The following is a 19166-nucleotide window of genomic DNA, read 5'->3' as shown; positions in this document are numbered from 1 at the left end:
AACCTACAGTGTGTAAGTCCTACCAGGATGTCTTCAAGGTACAGACACATGACATGATTCCACTGACTAGGTGGACACTAATCCCAACAGTAATCCTCACCAAAAGCAAAAATATTACAAATTCTTCAGAAGGCACTATTCCGAGCTCCACAACGTAAATCTGTCACAGGGGCCAACATTATAAAGGGCTGGTTTTCTTCAACATTTTGCAGGTGATACATCTACAAAAACATACAGTTAGAGCTCAACCCTGAAAAGCTGTAAAGAGAATTTACTTTAACATTTTACATATGCAAAAAACTATATTTCTAATTTTTCATGCTGTATTTATTTAAAAAAAAAAATCCTATTTTCTAATCATAACCATTTGCCTGTGCAAGGAGACCCAGGGTCCTTTTCCACTTAAACTCCTCCCAGACCTGAGAGCAAGAGCTGGCACTATGTTTCTACATTACTAACTCGGAACCAAGTTACCTTCTTATTCTTACCTCTGATATCCTTGCTACAAACAAAATACATGAATTATTTCCCCTAGCTCTGCTATAGGGGCGCCTTATTTTTAATCAGTTTCTTTTTAAAAGCCATCATGTCTAGAATTATTCATTAAGGAATTACCTGACAAATCCTATTAACACAAACGGCATTTACTGTAGAAAGTAACCAGATCAACACCAGGAACTAATGGTGTAAATTAAAGACTATGGAGTAAATTAGCACCTCTACAATGATGATCCATCTTATTGATAACATTTATAGAAATATCTACTCGCTGCTGTAGATTCCCCCAATAACTGAATTCTATCATTCATTTTTTTTTAATCTTCTGTCTAATAATGAGACTCTAAAAATAAAAAATCCACGACCATTTTCCCTCTACTAAGTGGGAAATCCAAATAAGGCAGCAATGTGTAATGTTTGGAAGGTAAAATTGATTCCCTTATCCAAAGAAGGAAACAGCAAATGACAAAACGAACAACTAAGATATTTTGCTGGCTTTTATATTCCCCACATTTTCTGTCTACCCTTCCCAAGATCTAATACTTTAGACTCTAATGTTAACCAATATTGACATACATAATTTCCTATCAATAAGGAAGGTAAGCAGACTTTCCCCCAAAGCAGTAATTGCTTATTTGTCAGGAGTTATTGCTGCTTATTTGTCAGGAGTTACTGCTTACCATACCCAGCTCTCTGCAGACAGCTATTTCATAGCGGTTGTATAATCAGACAAGCTCCTAACACAAAGTTAAATTGGCCATGTTGCCCTTCATGCAGCGATTTTGTATGGATGAGCTGTCATTTTAAATTTGACTGAAAATAACTGTAGATACCTTAACTGGATTAAAAAGAAGAACTAAGCCACTTCTCCGTAATAAAGCCAATTACTGAGCAGCAGGGGTCCACTTCATCATCAATTAATCTATTCAATGTGATCACTATTCAATACATGCAAAAGGAAAGCTGCTTTTAAAGTACCTTAATTAACTCACTGCATAACAAACCTATCGAGTGAAATATATAACACTCCTCCTGGCTTCACGAGACAGTTTAAATGGGCAATTTTGCTTTGAGAAATAAACGTTTCTTCAGTATGAAAACAATTTTGACCTTTTTCTTCTTACATAAAGAGATTGATTTTTTTTAAAAAAGTCACCTATATACTGAGAGATTAACCACCTAAACGGGGGTTCAAACAGCTTGCAGGATACACATATACAGCTTTCTTAAATAACCATGCTTATTGACGTCTCCAAAGCACCTAGAGATCCAAAGATGACAAAAAAATCTACCTAATGACATGGTATTCCATCCCTCTTGCAAGCAAATACAACTGGTCTAAGTATTTAATGCAGCAATAAAGTGAGCTATTTCTAAATAAACACCCGACAACTTTAACACACTTTGCAACTAAAAATACACTTGTATCTGCAGCACTTCCACAAAAAGAACAAAATGTGAGCTCCCAGAAGAGAAGACCAAGTGGTTTTTTGTTCCGCTGTTTACAGCGGTTGCTCTGGTGCCTTTAAAAACAAGCCCCATTCCCAGAAGCAATCTCCGCACTGGGAATCCAGGCACAGCGTCTGCCGGCCGGCAGGGATGCGGGGCCAGGGCCTTGCTGGGATGGCGAGACCAACCCCAGCTGTGGGCTCCGGGCTCCAAAGCCAGCGTTTCAGGTCCTCGCTCCTGAGCCACACAGAAATACAGGCTCTTAAATGGCAGTGCAAAGAAAAGGTGAACTTTCTCCAAACCGGGGAACATGGAATTCCCTGTGTCTTGAAGTTTACACTGTTTCTAACTCTCAACAGGATACTAGAGTTAAGGTCAAGATAATGTAAGACACATCACTAATTAAAAATAATACCTCTCTGGAAAGGGTTGGGGGTTTTACGCTTACTTTTGTTCGGTGTGGCTTTATTTTTGTTTGTTTTTTTTTAATAGACTGGGAAAAATCTTTAATAAAATGTTGAACTCACACGCTAATGGAATTATGGAAATGAGACTACCAAACACTCAGCCAAAGATAACAAGAAACAAAGAGGCTGGCTTCTGAGAGTGAAAACCACTCCTCTCCAGTCTATTAGATTAGCCTGAGACAGCCAACAAGACAGCAATTACAGAAAGCGACGTGATGAATAGCGTTTATACAGTCTTCCAAAAAGTCTTTAATAAAAAGTCCCAGACAGCAAGTTAAAGAAACTTATGCAGATATTAAGTAGCTTCGAGGCTGGAATCCAAGGCCAGGGTTAGACACTAGCTAACAAAGGAAAGCCAGCGTGTCCTCACATTACCAGCCTTTGGCAAGCTCGCTTTGTAAAGCCTTCATCTTCAGCAAGATGGAGGCCCAAGAGCACAGAGGACAACTACACCTGGACATGCCGTGAACAAACTGACTGACAAAAAACTGTGCAGCTCTACATTTAGTAGGTATCAGTCTCACAATTTGAGTCTTTTTTTATGAACATGACATGTATTTCCACCTTTTTGCTTGATAAATGATAACTCCACAAGTTTGCTTGATAAAGATAAAAAGGGGGAGAAATAGAAAAGAGACATAACGAGGGTTTATTATTCCTCTAAAAGAAAACAGAGAACATGGCACTTTTATGTTCCTGAAGCCTCTTACCTGTTGAAGGGCACTTAAAGGCAGGATTGTCCTCTACTGCTGGCACACTGGGAGCCTTGCAGGCAAACCTCTGCCAGTGCTGCTGCACGTGCTCCCCAGGATGCGCGGCATCAGCCTGACTCTCTTCGCTAGGCTGAGCCATCCGACTGCTCCCCACACTCTCCGTGCAGCGTGGGGGACCCTCACTGGGACTCATGGCCATCCCAGAGTCACCCCCAGGGGTGGGGTGGTACCAAACAGCCGCGGAGCCCACAGCACCAGGGCTATTCACAGCAGAAAGGCAGATCCTTGGCAAATCAGGCTCATCGTCTTCAGGGATCGGGTTGTACCATATTTCTCCTTCATCATCTGCATCATCATCCTCACCAAAGTCCAAAGCAGCGCTCCTGGGCGCAGCAGGGCTCGCGGTGCTTGGTAGGGCACCCACAGGAGCGCAGCTTCGTGTGGGGCGCTGCCGCCCCACTGGGGATGTGGAAGGAGCCCGTGGCACCACAGGCTCAGGCAGCGGGATGGGAGATTTGGGTACCAGGATAACGGCCCCGTGCGTTTCCTTACAGGGGTCATCTTCTTCCCGAGGAGGAGGTCGGTGTGTGCTCTGCTGTAGCCAGCTGCGTTTCTTAGAAACAGTAATGCTGTTCACCTGCGGCTTGTGCTCAGGGACCTCGCTGGCCTGGGGGGACTTGGGCTCCTTCCTGCTTCTCGAAGCTATGTAAACATTTTCTATTAAATCTGTTCCCAGAAAGAAAGGCAAAAAGAGAGGGAAAGACAAATATTTAGTTTATCGTTTTGCTTTTGACAGATGAACACACGCTGCCACAAGACATCTGCATTAGACCTCATTCAAGAGGACAAAAGATAAGTTGAAATCTAGTTTTGTGATCACATCAGCCTCTCACAGGAGAACAAGTACATAATTAATAGAGTCAGGCTTGTTTGGCTGTATTTTTAACACCATGTAATTTATATAAATGGCAGTGAGATAGCTCTGCTGAAAGGTCACGCATACTTACATAGAAATAGCTGCTTTTTTCCTGCAAAGTTCAGGTAGAATTGGTTTGAAAAGTTGCTACATAGTATTTCTCCAGTTTACTTACATCAATGAAGAAACAGTCCCCGATTTCCATGTAATGTACCACTTAAATGGCTACAAAAACCCCACACAGCCTCCCTTCTAGACTTACATATAAATAAAGGTCAGGATATCTCCTGCACAAAAACCTCCAGAAAGGGCTGTCCTTACCAGCTTTATCCTATACTTAAGACAGAAGCATCCCCTGATTTGTGGGGAATAAAATGAAACACACCACCTTGAAAGGAAGGCAGGAGGAAGAAATGCTGGGAAGTTTTGAAGTACCTTATCACACAACAAAAACTGCATGCGACACCTGATCAAATTCCACTGACTGCTCCCAGAACTTGACACAATTTCTTTAAAGCAACAGCCAAATGTTTAATCATGCATCAAAAAAGTCACTTTGTTTAGGCCCCGTGTCTGAGCACGCCCAAGCAGCCCACCAGCAGCAGTGCCATACCCCTGGTACCCCCAGCAGGCTGCAGGGCACCACAGCAGTCCGTCCAGGGGGGTGCAAGAAGACAGCACCTCACGCCCAAGCAAGCACCGGCCCCTTCGCTAGGACTGGAAGGAAAGCTGCAAATGCATCCAACTTACAAACAGGGAATGGAGGTCAGCCAACCCTCCGCGGAGGAGGACAACCCAGACAGGGTTTGCTCAGCCACCAAGTCTAAATGAGGATAACTGCGTTCTCATAAAACAGAAAACTTGTTTTCATGCGAAGCCCTCTGCAACTGGAAATTCCAGCTGGAAGCAGCTATTTGATACTGCTTGAACATTATTCTCAGCAAAAAAATTATTTACACACCAATAATGGATCTTAAAATATGGGCACCTCTCTGGAGGACTCAAGGAGCAGCTCTGTAAAGCCAGCCAAGTTCACTGTAGACAGGGAGACAGGAACGAGACTGTCACTTGAACACCTTCCCTTCGACCCTTTTTTTAGGTTTGTACTTTTAATGATAGAAGAGATCCTTGATAAGATCTGAAACACCATCATTTCATTTGATGAAAGATTCATCATTTAATGATTTTATTTTAAAAGTGAGGTTTACTTGTTTAGCTAAACTACAATATAAACACCATTTGTTACCTGAAGAATTAACTTGGTTCAAAGAACTAACAAAATTAACCGTGCTCGTTTTGAAGCCTGTACACACCTTCACTGAAGTGCTTTGCTACACTAGGGCCCAAGTCAGCATGTTAACAGAATCTAGGGAAAACGTGAAAGCAGGGCTGAGGACGCAGATCTCTGGCAAAGTTTCAGTGATTTGGCAGCAGCTGTATTCCTTCCCCCACCCAGAGCCTGGAAACGTAAGCGTGCCACCGTAAAGGCTCCCCTTCACACAATTTTACTACTCTTTCAAATAAGAACTAACCAAAAGAAGAGGAAACCAATCTGCAGCAGGCACAGGGCTATGGCTGCATTTCCAAGAAGTCAGTTTGGATCGGTGACCTCTTGGGCAGGCATCCTCCCGCCGGTGACGGCAACCTCAAAGCCCTCCAACTTCTGCATGGCCAGCCCAAGGCACGGCCCCTGCTCCAGTGGCACAAATCGATGGGAGCATCCGAGAGCTATATTTCCACAAAGAAAATTATGTCCTGTTTCAGCATAGACACGCAGGCCCTTCCACATAACCTCCTGCCGTTAAGGCAGCCTACAATTCCCAAAGCGGCAGGCTCCTAAGTAGTACAGGGTGCCTAAATATATACCCAGTGCCACATCTGGCATCAGCCTCTGGCTGCCCTTTGGTCCCAGCCACAGCAAACGCACAGAGCAAGTTCACCTTTGTTTTCAACATGCATCCGGGTACCTCGATAACAAACCATCCGCAAAAGCTTACCACAGAAACATTAATAAGCAAGCACCTCCAGCACACTCCCGTAATCCTACTGCTTGCAGAGACACGCCAGCTACCACACGTACCCAAAAGCAGCCCTTCTCAGTCTCCCACCCAGCCAACGTGCTGACAGAGGTCATCGATTGGAAGTGTTCACTGAATCTCTTCTAAATGATGCACTTACCCATACATCTTCCAGCTGCAGTTTTTGCAGGCGATAGCAATATTTGCAAGCGTTGCTTCCCCTCTGCTCGAACTTGGCCCTGCTCCTGAAAGCCCTTATGCCTGTGTTTATTTTAGTAACTGTTTCACATGCAAGTATCTGCACAACCAGCGGTTCAGTATCACAGAGTGAGTTTTCCAGGTCGTTAGATGTTACAGTAACGAGCCAATTTTAAATAAATACAAAGCTTTCAGAGATACACAGGTCAGGCACGGAGTTTTTGTTCTGGAGCAAAGTTTCACTCAGAAGAACGCTGCCTACTGTCTATTTGTACTTTAATATATTTAACATATGCTAAAAAGGCAGCCCAGACCTCCGTGCAAATACAGAACGCGACAACGGTTCCTTCCCAAGAGGCTTCGATGCAGTATTTAAGGAGTCGGGTGCCCCCTTCACCTTCCCCTCTACCTACGGAAACTTAAATGCATTTAAAAAATTTAAAAATACACTGAAAAGCTAAGCCATTGCGGTAACAACAGCGGCACGGTCCGAACGCGGAGGCGCCGCGTGTGAAGCCCAAGGGGGCGACGGCCGCCCCCGCCCCGCCCGGGGGAAGCGCCGCCGCGCACCGGCGTTGCCCGCACCGGGACACAAGTCCCGGCCCTTCTGGCGGCTATTTTCAACGCGTTTTCTTGCGCCACTAAGTTTTCTAGCAAAACTATAAAATAATTAGGAGTTTAAGGGGAACTACAGCAGGACTCAACACCGCTCTGGAAGCCGTCAAATGCACCTCGAGAAGCCAGCCAAGCAGCGCGCAGGAGCCGCAGGCGGCGGCGGGGCAGGGAGCCGCGGCGGTTCCCGCACGGCGCGGGTGCGAGCCCGGAGCCGGCTCCGCTGCGGGAGCCCTCACCCCGAGAGGAAGAGCGGTTACTGCCGCGACGACGCTACCGCTGCGGGCCGGCCCGAGAGCCGAGACCAGGGGCGGCCCCGGCCCGCGGCTCCCCGGGGAGCGGGCACGGCGCGCCCCGGGGCTCCGAGTCCCTGGGCGGCGGGGGCACCGGCCGCTCGGCTGGCGAAGGGGTGGCCGCGGGCGGGCGGACAGCCGGGGCCCGGCGGCGCACACTTACCCTGCGGGGCGCAGATCCCGCCGTGGCGGTGCCCGGCGCCCGCCGCCGCGCCGCGCTGGGACCTCCTGCCCCGCAGCTTGGAGAGCGTCCTGCGGAGCGGGTCGGCCATACCTGGGTGCTGCCGCCCTCAGCGGGCGCTGCCCCCCGGCCCGCGGGAGCCGGCAGCCCCCCTGCGCAGCGGCGGCGGCAGCCCTGGGCCGCGCTGCCCCATGGCGGCGTGGCTCCGCGCGCCCGGCCCCGGCTCCGCCGCGCACATACTTGGCATAGCTGAGCGGGGTGAGAGGGCGGCGCGCACTGCGCATGCCCGCCGGGGGGCGCCGCCCGCCCCGCCCCGCCCCGCCCCAGGGGCGCCCGCTGCCGCGGCGGGGGCTGCACCGCCCGGGACGGCCCCTGCGGCGCGGAGGGGAAGGGGTGCCGCCCCGGCCCGCCGGAGGGGACCCGGCCCCTACGGTGCGGGGCTGGGGGCCCGCTGTGCCTGCCGGTGGCGGCCTGAGCACCTGGGGTCACCGCGGGCAGGTGGCCGGGCTGCCCCGGGCCCGCCCGCCTCGGGCACGGTCGCCCGAGCCCGTGAGCCACCGTTGCCGGGCTGCACCCGGGCATCCTCCGTCACCGTGCGCACGGCCTGCCCCGCCACAGCGCTGGGGATCCACGTTTTAAATGCTGCTTTCCCCCTCACGGTAATTGCCCCCCAAGAAACCAATCTGTAGGCTGCGAGCTAATTTCTCCCCTCTGGGCTCAGGCCGTGCTGCGGCAGCCCCGCTCCCCGGCAGGACTTTAGGCCGCTCCGGGCAGCACGGCTGGCCCTCCGAGAGCCTTTGCCCAGAGCAGTGCCAGCAACGCGGGGGCGAGGTTGGCCTCGGTGGTGGCCACTCTAGTGTTCCAACCGAAATGCCACACAGGTGGAAGACACGTGGCATGAGGGCAGCATGGATGCTGCACAGGCTGCTGACGCGGGCGAAAATTCGGGGTTTGTGTGCATCTTGCTCAGCTGCATCGAACATCAGTTCCATTAGCAAGTGCACAGCCCCGAAACCTGCCCTGGGGAATGGAACGGCACATCGCTGATTTTTGTACCCAGATAAAGTGCTGCAGCACCTTTCATTGGTGAACACTTCCATGGGTCCGTGCCTCCTGCATTTCGTTTTGTTATAAGCAGCTTCAGGAATATGTTTTGCAACCTGTAGGATACAACACGTCCTACAAGCGATCTGCAACACGCCTATCTCGCGGTGGGTCTCCTTCGCCGTCTCCTACCCGTCAGTGGCAGGTGGGATGCAGCCTTCCCGCACCCGAGCACAGCACCCCCGGCACACGGCCAGCCCCGCAGTGGGCCAAAGGAAGCGCTCATTTGGTCCTGGGGAAAACCACGGCAGCTCACAAATGTCACACACATTCACAGATTTCCCCTCTTAACAATTTTTGAGGGTGGTTTAATGATTCAATCATTTGAAAGGAAATCTTCCTGAAGAACAAAATTAGGTTAAAATTTTGAATGTTTATATGTGAGACACCACCAGTAGTAACCCAGTAATACCTGTACTTCTACAATGTAGAAAAGCCCATTACAGAGTAGTTATGATTTCTCTTCATCTAAAATAAATCTCCCAATAGTTATCCTACGTCACATTGCAACAACTTGAAATGCCATTCTGCCATCCTGTCTTTTGAAACCATTTGCACTCCTTTAAACACACATATTGGGAAATATCTGTGTACCATTTTAGGAGCAAGATGTAAAACCATTCCAGAATGCCTTTGTTTGGGAAAAATCAGGTGAGATGGTGGCGGCTGAGGCTCCCAACACTCACTACTGTGCAGGTGAGGAGCTGCAAGGCCCAACAGCTCTGCCTGGCCCCTGTTCCTGCGTGGTCACATCCTGCCCCTCTGACAGCCGCATCACAGCATGCGTGGGCTGGGTTAGGAGCAGCATCTCAGGCAAAGCAGCAGGCAAGAAATGCATAAAACCAAAACTGTCAGTGCTTTTCTGACAGTGCACTCACTGTGCACAATTAATGCATCTGCCTCCAGCAGATCAATTCATAGCTACATTTCCTTTTTTACCTATGGGCCCAGGCAAAGCCCAGCACCGCCTCCTCCAACCTGATCTTACCCGTTTGAGTGGTTAAGCTTTCATTCCCAAAAACCCCTTTGATTTCCAGGCTGGAATCAGTATGAAAAAGTCAGCCTTTTACTATACCTTCCAGCACTGCAGTCCTGATCTGCAAGGATACAGTCAAAGAATAAAAGTATAAACATATTTGATGTTGGGGGTTTTTTGGTGGTGGTGGTGGTGGTGTTCATAGTATAGTCAGATGCTGAAACAGGTTGCCCAGAAAAGCTGTGGGAACTCCACCTTGGAGACACTGAAAACTTGGCTGGCCCTGGCCAAGCTCACCTACACAGCTCCTGCTCTGTGTTGGGGCTGACCAGAGGACCTCCAGAGCTCCCGTTCAACCTATATTACTCTCCCAACTCAAAACCTTTCCTTGTACTGGAACTGCCATTCTCCCTAGCTCGCACATGGTTTGGGTAGAAGGAAAGAAGTCCAGCTGAGCAGAACATCAGTGACAAAATCCCCGGTAAAATTCTGCATGGGCATCACAGCTCAACTACGCTGACCTTACTGATGTTATCAGGAGGTTAGCTGTGCCACCAGCAAATGTATGCCTGAACCAAAGGGCATGCATTTGAAGTCTGGAAAAGGGAATCTGCTCCGTTAAAACCCACTGAAAATATTCAAAACAGCTAGCAGATGATCTCTGGGCTGTTTCTGCAAGAAAAAGTTGTTGCAACCATTTCAAATTGAGTGAACAAAAGAAGTCTGTGCCTACCTTCACTGTCATCTCCACACCTGCAGATTTCCCACCTGTTCTAATGGGAAATCAGATTCCTCCTGTCTACCTGTGCTTTAGACTGTCTGAATTAGCTCCCTAATGAATAATAACTTACTGCACTTGAAGTAACTGTATGTAACTTTTAGCAAGTTCTTTTTATTCAGGTGGCATTTTTGGAAATTTTTGTTACCTGGATACTTTCTCTTAGCAATTAAAGCCATTTCAGTAAAAGTCGCTGCTAGCCAGAGTAAGGACCAAATCCTGCAAAGAACTGGGGCGGTGATGTTTGGTGTGGAGTACTGCCTTCTCCCATGAGTATTAGCTACGGAAACAAAAGAAAATTCATCATCATTGTGTCTCCTTTGCTGGTTCACACAGTATTTTCTTCATGTTCTATACGGTTTTAAATGTTAGCTTAAGCATTTAGATTATTCCTCTATGCAATAGGCACACAGGAAATAGCTCGGTGAAAAGCTGCCAGTAGTTGAGTCTATAAACACAGTTTGATCTGTATCTTAGAAAATTGTTTCCATTCCAAACTGTGGTTACAAAGCACTTTTTCTTGTTGGCAGCTGGATATTTTTTAAATCCCTATGCATCCCGTATTTGCCCAATAGAGTTGGCATTGATCTCACACAAAAAAAACCCCACAACCCTGCAGATAAAATAACATTAAGGATCTGGCTGGAACTAACTTGAGCCAGTGGAGTAAGAGTCAAAGCTGAGCTTTTGTTTTCAGCTCAGCCTGTTTTGTTCAGGAGCTGCAAAGCACACACTGCTGAACGCGAGTCCTTTTACTCAGCCTTCTGCAAAAAGTAGAAGCTACTTCAAGACGATGGGACTAGAGTCTGCATCCACTCGAAGAGGCTTCTTATTAGGAGATTGGCAAATATTTAGGACTGGTTAAATGGTGTGACTTTAAACAAATAGAAAGCAGTATTCTTCTGAAGGTACAAAGAGAAGCATTTTTAAAAGTTTTTCTTATTAACAGACTGAGATTTCGCCAATCAATTAATCTTTTCTGAGTTGATGACGTGAGAATTGTGAATGACTGTGCAAGCAAAAAAGTCAAACTTAAGCTGCAAAAAAAAGTGCATCAATGAGAATGACATCCCCGGAGTGAAGAAGCTGCTGCATAGGTGGCAGTGTTTGGGCACTGATATAGCTGAATGAAGAAATTATGCAGATAATTAGTTCCTAATAAAAGACTGAAGAGTAACCTTTACAGCCTTGCTGACAGTGTCAGAGATCAGCTCTGCCCCAGCAGATACGCTGAAGAAGCTGTGCTTTCCTAAGGACACAGGCTTTTGTTTGCGTGCACGCTCAGTTTTGAACTGCTCTGGTCTGACTTCAGAAAATTCCATCCCTCACAGCATATAAGATGTCTTCAGATGTCTGTCCTCAGAAATAAAAGTTACATATTAATTTAGGATGTAACTGTGCAAAGATATACCTTATTTTACTTCAGTGAGATTCATTTGTGTGAGTAAAACTAAAAGTGCCTGGAAACGTGAATGAGTCTCCTTTTCATCAAAGCTTTGCAAATCGGTGTCTTTCTTCTCTCAAGACCTGTCGCAGACAGGGGGATAAAGTGACAACTATATGACTAAAGCGGAGCTGATGACAGCTGGGAACTGGAAGCATTTGAATGCCCCAATAAAATCTGTGAGCACTCTTTTTATTGAAAGCGTCTGCCTTCCTGACATCGAAATGGACTGAAACAAGAGTCCCATGAAACTCTATCAGGCGGTAACAGCCGTGTGCATTATCCCCAGCCTGCCAAATGACTGATGTCTCTCAGATGCAGACACCACTACAGTCATCCATACCTTTTCTACCCCCAGACCCTATTTTGAACTGGCCAGCCGAGGCACCCCAGAGGCCCAGAGGGTCCAGGATACAGCTGATTATCTTCTTAGGAAGACAAACTAATGGGAGAAAGAAACATTTATATTCTAAACCTGAGGAGGTAGCTAGACAACAGGCTGAACAAAGCTGAAGGTGTTCATTACCAACACGGCTCCACCATCTGCTCCCCAGTCTGAAACCATTTGCAGTTGGGGTTGCACTTTTTAAAAGCAAATTTTAGAGCCTCCAAGAGCAGTCAAGTGTTTGGCTCAGACCATCAACTCCCTTCTAGAGCGCATCCTTGTCAGAAACCTCCTTAATCCAGAACTGCTTTAAGAGGCACTGCAGTCAAGATCTTATACCCAGTGCACCACCCCTGCGTTGCTGGTGCTGGGCCGTGTCCAGCCAAACAAGGTGCCTCCTCACAAAGAGGTAATGGACCTCTAAGAAGGCACCACCACCACCAGTTCCTCTCTGACTCCTGTGGCGTGGGCCGCCTGGGCTCTGGCAATGTGACTTGTAGCATCAGGATGGTGGCTACCCTGCCTGGATGTGAAGTGCTGAGCCCATTGCTCCAGTGGCATGGTCTACTTGCCTTGTTAAGGTGTAATTAAAGTTAAACAGGATAGGATTTTAAGAACCACGTAAGGTTAGCCTAGATTCAAACAAGCGGTGTTGTAGAAATACTTCTGCTCATAGCTATCAGCTAAGTTAAGCAGCAGGAGCATTCATGGCTCTGCCTTCTGTGCTTTGTTTAAACAGACAGTAATTCATGCTCTTTTTAGTATCTTGCACTTATTTTTTTAAGTTGGTATTTGTCTTTTTAGAGAATGCAAGCTAACATCCCTCTGAGCTTTTCAAAACATGTTACTGAACTTCAGGGCTGTCATTACCACCTCTGGCTGCAATCTTACAGCATGCCAGTGCTATGGTAGGGTGCCAGTCTCACTGAAGATATGCTAAAAATACCAAAGTATTTTGGACACAAAGAAGTCAAAGCATTACCCATGCGGTAAAAATAGTCAGTATCATGACCATCATCACCATTACCTTCTCCTAACATGGAGACAAAACCAGCAGACGGGTGACACTCCACCTTGGTTGAAGAGAAAATAAACACCGACAAAGAGTGTAAAATGTTTGGGCAAAAGAAAGATGCATTCAGATTTATGCTCAAAACACTAGGATATCCTCTACAGAGGAACTGAAATCACTAAATAAGCATTTCTCTGTCTGTTTTGTCCTATCTCTCTAGGCCAGGACCACATTTGCAGTCCTGCCGTTTCTGCCCCTGCTTTCTGCAGGGAAGAAGTAAAGCTCTTGGCTCTCACCCACGTCCGCCTGTGGGACATCCTTCCTCTTGGCCTTGTGCCTTCACAAAGTCTGTGCCATCGTTTGGTCTCTCACAGTATTTGGCTATTAATCCAAATTTGGATTAAACACAATATTTGCGAATCTCATCCCCTAACTAGCTAGAGTCATGAAGTTTTTGAGCTGTGTCCTGTAGCAGCTCCAGTTAATGTTGTAGGGGAGTGCTGTACCGACCGACAGACCCTTAGCACAGCCCAGGGTCTGCCAGTCCACACAACAGAGTCCAGGAGATGTTGCAAAGTACATCTACCATAAATCCCATTATGCACAGGGTCCTAAAACATGCTGCATATGCAAAATGTACTTATTAAAAATCCTGCAAAACTTAAACACTGTAAGAAGAATAAATGCTGTAAGAAGAATATCCTGAATGGCTTCCAATCACCTACTAACAACCAACAAAATGCCAGAATGGGGGAACACATTTAATATATTCATAGGGGAATCCACTTTCTTAAAGTTCCTTACTTTCACCATTAGAAATAGCAAACTGGTTTTTAAATCCTCAGCCTCAAAACTCTGCATTTCAAGTCAGAGTGAAGTACAGAGTACTTCTAAATGCTGTAAAAGGAAAGGCAGTATTTAAAAAGGGAAGTGAAAAAGTCCTTAAATTGCAAGGGTGATCCTTTTTAAGAAGTTTATATAGTGTACTGTGCTCAAAGTACTTAAAATAATCACAGGGATGCCTTAAAGATGTGTTTTTATAATCTTAAATTTTAAGTAACTCATGTTGTTTCTGTAGCCAAAATCTGCCAATGACTTTCATGTGTTGAAAGGATCTAGTCTATTCTGCTCTTTTGTGCAAGGTAAGTAATTTTATTAGTAAAAAAACTTTCTATGTGTGCATATATGATCATTTTATAATAGTTATCCTGGATATTACAAAGCAAAAATATGGGGAAAAGCAGCCTTAGAAACCCAGCATATCACCTCAGGCTGCTGAGAGATCTGTGGAATTTCATATGTGAAATACTCTCTTCTTTCTGTTGTGTGTGCATCAAATGGAGCAATCAGATAAGTTAATGGTAAGAAACTATGACAATGAAGTCTGTGCATGCATTAGCATGCTCATACCCGGCTTGTCTGCAGAATCTGAACAACACCGCTTCAGCACAGTGGCTGAAAACTAGAAAAGCATTCTTGTATAGCTACACAGGTGAACCCCAGAGTTTTTTTGCATCTCCTGGAGCACACCTATCAAGTAGAACAGAGTAAGACTGTGTTTCACCATAGAAAAAAGTTTCCCTACTTAGGCCAGCCACTATGGAGCATGTGTTTTGACCTGATGAGCTTTCTTGACTTGTAAAAAACAACGAAGCAAGGAGAAGCTTAGTACTGGATCCTGCCGGCTCCAGCAGAAGTCCCCCATTTGCAGACTTGCCAGGGTTGCTGCCTACTGTCTGCTGACAGCTTGCTCCCAACACTCACTCACTGCTGTGACAACAAGGAATGACAAAAATACAGCAGCTGATGGGAAGATGGCACAGTCAAGCTTCTCTTACGTTCATTACAACATTCAGTCACCCCTGGGAGGCACAGCCTAATCCAAGAAAATGGAGGTGAAGAAAAACAGATCTATAATCTCATGCGTGCTCCCTTAATCGCACGTCTTCTTGTTTGCCCATATTCAGACCAATCTCGTTTTAAATATCTTAAGTTATATGGTCCTATTATCCCGACAGTCTCACCAATCATGTGGTTAGGAAGCATTTCCAAATATTTAACCCAAATGTTAGTCCACTATTCTATCTAGTCATGTGTCACGTGATGTATTAGTGTAATGCCCTGCTAGTCTTCTGTGGCTGCTCAGACCATGGCACATTGTCCTAGGTGGCATCTCTTCCCATCCAGCCTAACAGACCGCACAGCAGGCACAGGTGACACCAGATGCTGTCACAGGGGGTGTCATCCAGTCCTTCATCGGTTCCTCTGAGTTTCCAGGAGTGCTACCTGGACAATAAAATATATATTTAAATGCAATTTAATCTTTCAAAGAATTGAAAATCTATTTACTTTTCACTTTGAAATATTTTCTGAGTGGGAGTGGAAAGTCCTTGTATCTCAGCTGATTTCAATCAAGTAGACGGGAAAGTCTACAAAGGCTTCTCTAGTGGGCCCTCACAGGAAGGGCACTCTTCAGGTGAGATCTGTTGTTGAGAAGTGTGAGCTATTGAAAATATTCAAAATATTTACATTCTTTAGCAGACAGAAGCACTACTTTATCCTAATCTCTAATTACTTGAGTTTCCAGCCATGCCTGTGTAACGTCCACAACAAAGACCCACAGCCTTCTAATACAACAAATTTCAGATAGATGTCACGACGGTGGGGTTCTGAAAGACCATGTATATTTACTAGATTACATCCATTTTTCAAAGTCACTTTTCTTTGTTTAACCCCCCAACCTTCCTTCTCATTGCTCAAGTTTGTTCCCAAATGCCACATTTTTCTCCAGAATAAAAAGACTCATAAAAATAATAAAAAAAATAAAAACCAAGTATTTCAACTTCTGGATTTTTTACATTGAGCTGTGAAGATCTAAAAAGACTGATTTTTTTAGATCTATTTTTCAATGAGGTTAACTTTGTGTGTTTCCAAACACCAGTTTCTGTTCTGAAACATCAGGTGTGAAGTAATTTTCAGTGTTCTTCCAGTTTTGCCTGGCAAATTCCCCGTCTACATAGAAAAGAAACATCGCTAAACCGGATACACTGAGTGTACAAACCAAATTTGCATGGGAGGGACAAGGGCAGAGGGAAGTCTGAAACTAAAATTAACTCCAGCTGGCTTTTCTGAACTGTTGTTTCCAAGGTGACAGAAACCCCTTTATTGCAAGGTTGCTCATTTATCTTGAACGGCTGCCAGGATTTTGATCTAATTTTTAGTTCTGAAGAACTAAAATTATCCCACTCCTCCTCAAAATAAAACTCAACCGACCAAACACAACAAAACAGATTTTAACTGTGTAGTGGCTTCTGCCTTTACCACCAGCAACAAAGAAAAATCAGGTCAAGCTGCAGAGCTGCCAGTTTTAGCATCCCTTCGGAAGATGTATCCCCACATCACATATTCTGATCACACGTATAGTTCATCAGGTCTCACAGGCTAAATTGTGTGCTAAGACCCTGTTCCAAGCTTGCAGCCTTTCTGAGCTGACGCATTACACACTTCTGCGACAGACAGGACCCTGTCCAGGCAACTGTTGGCAGGTCAAAGCCTGAAGGCTGGGAAAGGTAAACCTTGGGGACACACACATGTGTCTCTTCAGGTCTTCATATGTGTTCACTACTAAGTATTTAGGGGGAAAAGAGCCCTAAGCAAGCACCAAAGACTGCCTCCTGTGCTCTATTAACAACCCCAAACCCGACAGTTTGTTTCAGCAGTGCTACTGGTGCAGTAAAGCTGATGCTTTGTTAACTCCAGTATTGAGTCTCAGAGCTTTTACGCCGAGATATCATTAACACCTTGTCTTAGGATTGAGCACCCTGGCTTGCACAGCATGTTTTCCTTCTTTATGGACAAAACCTGTTACACTCCTTTTCCTTCCCCAGTCCTGCCCCTTCCTCCCACCAACATCCCGCACTCACAGAAAACACTCCAAAAATTTGACTCAGAATCATCTTCCCCCTCCACTTCACCTGCTTCTGAAACACAAGAAATGAATTAATGCCCTAAGCCAGCAATTTTTCCTTTCTAAACAGCAAATGGGCTTAATGAAAACTCTTAGATATTTACCTGCTTTACCTGAACAACCCCAGAGAGCGATACCCCTGGTTTTACTTCCTCCCTTCCCCTCATCCCCTCCTTACCCTCACTTACTCTGCCACAGCTGAGCTCACTGTGGGGTTTTGGGGCAAGCACCGTGACACAGCTCCATAGAAGGTTCATTACCTGAAGCAGGACTTTACTGTCCCCAGTCCTCACCGCTACCGCAGCCCTCACACGCCCCTCTCTGTGGCTTTGGCTGTAACGCTGCCAGGGCCGTGAGCTTTGCCACACACAGGAGCAGAGCCCTCCCTAGGGAGCTACAATGTGTGTATTGGCCTCTTCGGTGGTCAGTTAGTGAAACCAGTCAGCAGCATCTGAACAGAGACAGGTTTACTGAGCGATCCTTTCAGCAGGAGCCCGTGTCTCCAGGGTCTGATGCGCACCAGCAGCAGCACGCGCGGCTGGTCCCGCTGGCTGCCCCCACCTCTGCCCACCCCGTGAAAACCAGTCCCTGACTCACAAAAGCATCCCGGTCTCCACTGGCGTTTCTGGTTCCAAACATCAGTTGAGAAGGACAACAATTGTTATGGATGGACATTAGGAAGGACAGCTTCCCAAGAAGGCATTTCCTTCACCGCCAACAGACGTGAGCCCTGTGACTCCCTGTGCTCAGTGCGGGGGCTGCTGTTGCCTTAGAGATCTGCACCAACTGAAAAAGAATCTGCTCTTCCCAGGCATCAGGGTCTCCTACAGGACTGGTTGATGCTCAGCTTTCCCCATTAAGAAGTCCTCACGCTGTAACCATTGGAGACTCCTGCCAGGCAAGAGAGCCAGTATCAAAGCAAGCATTGATTTCTTGTGCCAGCGGTAGTGACTGCAGCTGCCAACGCTGCTCACGCTCTGCGGGGAGGCAAAAGAGAGTGTGGCCAGCAGGATGCCAATGCACAACCATTCTCTCTGACTGGGTCTCTTCTCAGATAACACATAAGACATCAGCTCTCCCTGCTTCGCTAATTCAGAGCACACCCCAGAAGCCCAAAGTCAAACTACTTGTCATTCGCTATGCCAAGTCTTGCCAGCACTTAGTGTGCAATGTTTAGGAGTCCCATTAGGAAACGTACCCAAAGCATCAAAGAAAAGGTGAATGATGTATTTTTGTACGTCTGGTTCAGCAAACACTGCTGAGCCAATCGTCTACTGTAAAGCATGGGGAACACGGCATCTGTGTTTCTGTCTGAAAAGTACATCCATCTCCTCTGCTTGCCAGCTACATACAGAGAGGGAAGCTCCAAATGCTTTCAGCTTATTCAGCAGGGCCAAGCCCCATCTTATTAATGCAGCTATGACAACGCAGATCTATGCATCTCAGGCACTTTTAATATGCTTGTTGTACGGGCTTGCGGTCTCCCTGTCAGATTTGCATACAATTTTTTATTTTTTTTTTAAATAAACTCACAAATGTTAACCTGAAGCAGAATTTTTCTTTGCCTATCAGCAAAGAGCATCTGGAAATGATCAATCTCTCTTGCCACCTTGCCCAAATGTCCTCAAGGAGAAATTAATCTTTTGAGACATCTATACTGAAATGAAAAAATGCTTTTGTAAGCTTGCTAAATTCAGATGCTAGTTAAGTTTTCCTGCAAAGGAAGCAAAGGGAGGGGAAAGGGACCCATTCTTTCTAGGAGTTAAAATCCACAAATCACTGTCCTTACGCTACTGCTAAGTGCACAACAAGGCTTCATTCTCTATCAAGAACCAGAGGCTCCATGCCATGGCCCATGGCAATGTAAATTCACATGTGATTAGCTTCATATCCAACAGAATTTTCATTGAGTGGAATTCATACATTGCTGAGCTTCATACACATGTATAGATTCTTGCAGGAATTAATGCAGCATCTCTAAAGAGAAATGTTACCAGTCTGGGAACAGATAAGCAATGATCAGTGCTGCAATTTACCCTTGCGCCCATTCTCCACCACCCCTTGTACTTAATACAAGATCCAGGGAATCAATTAATAATAATAAAAAAATCTAAGGTGAGGAAATAAGCTACATTTAGGAGGCAACACTGGCATG

The 19166-nt window shown here is 46.2% G+C and overlaps 1 protein-coding gene across 2 annotated transcripts in view; it reads right to left on the bottom strand.

Moving 5' to 3' along the window:
• The window catches only part of SYDE2 (synapse defective Rho GTPase homolog 2), a 30522-nt gene extending 22928 nt beyond the window's left edge, over positions 1-7594 (bottom strand). The window contains exons 1-2 of one of the 2 annotated variants that reach the window (XM_055815820.1): positions 7328-7594; positions 3125-3853 (exon numbers count right to left, since the gene is read on the bottom strand). In XM_055815820.1, the coding sequence (XP_055671795.1) occupies positions 3125-3853; positions 7328-7436 (838 nt within the window). In that variant the 5' untranslated portion in view covers positions 7437-7594. Of the gene's footprint in view, positions 1-3124; positions 3854-6221; positions 7226-7327 lie in introns of those variants that run through there. The other variant, XM_027788189.2, reaches the window with a different exon arrangement.
• Between the last annotated feature and the right edge of the window lie 11572 nt (positions 7595-19166).

Source organism: Falco peregrinus, chromosome 10 (genome assembly GCF_023634155.1).
Source record: "Falco peregrinus isolate bFalPer1 chromosome 10, bFalPer1.pri, whole genome shotgun sequence".
Lineage (NCBI taxonomy): Eukaryota > Metazoa > Chordata > Aves > Falconiformes > Falconidae > Falco > Falco peregrinus.
This window is presented reverse-complemented; position numbering and strand designations above follow the sequence as displayed.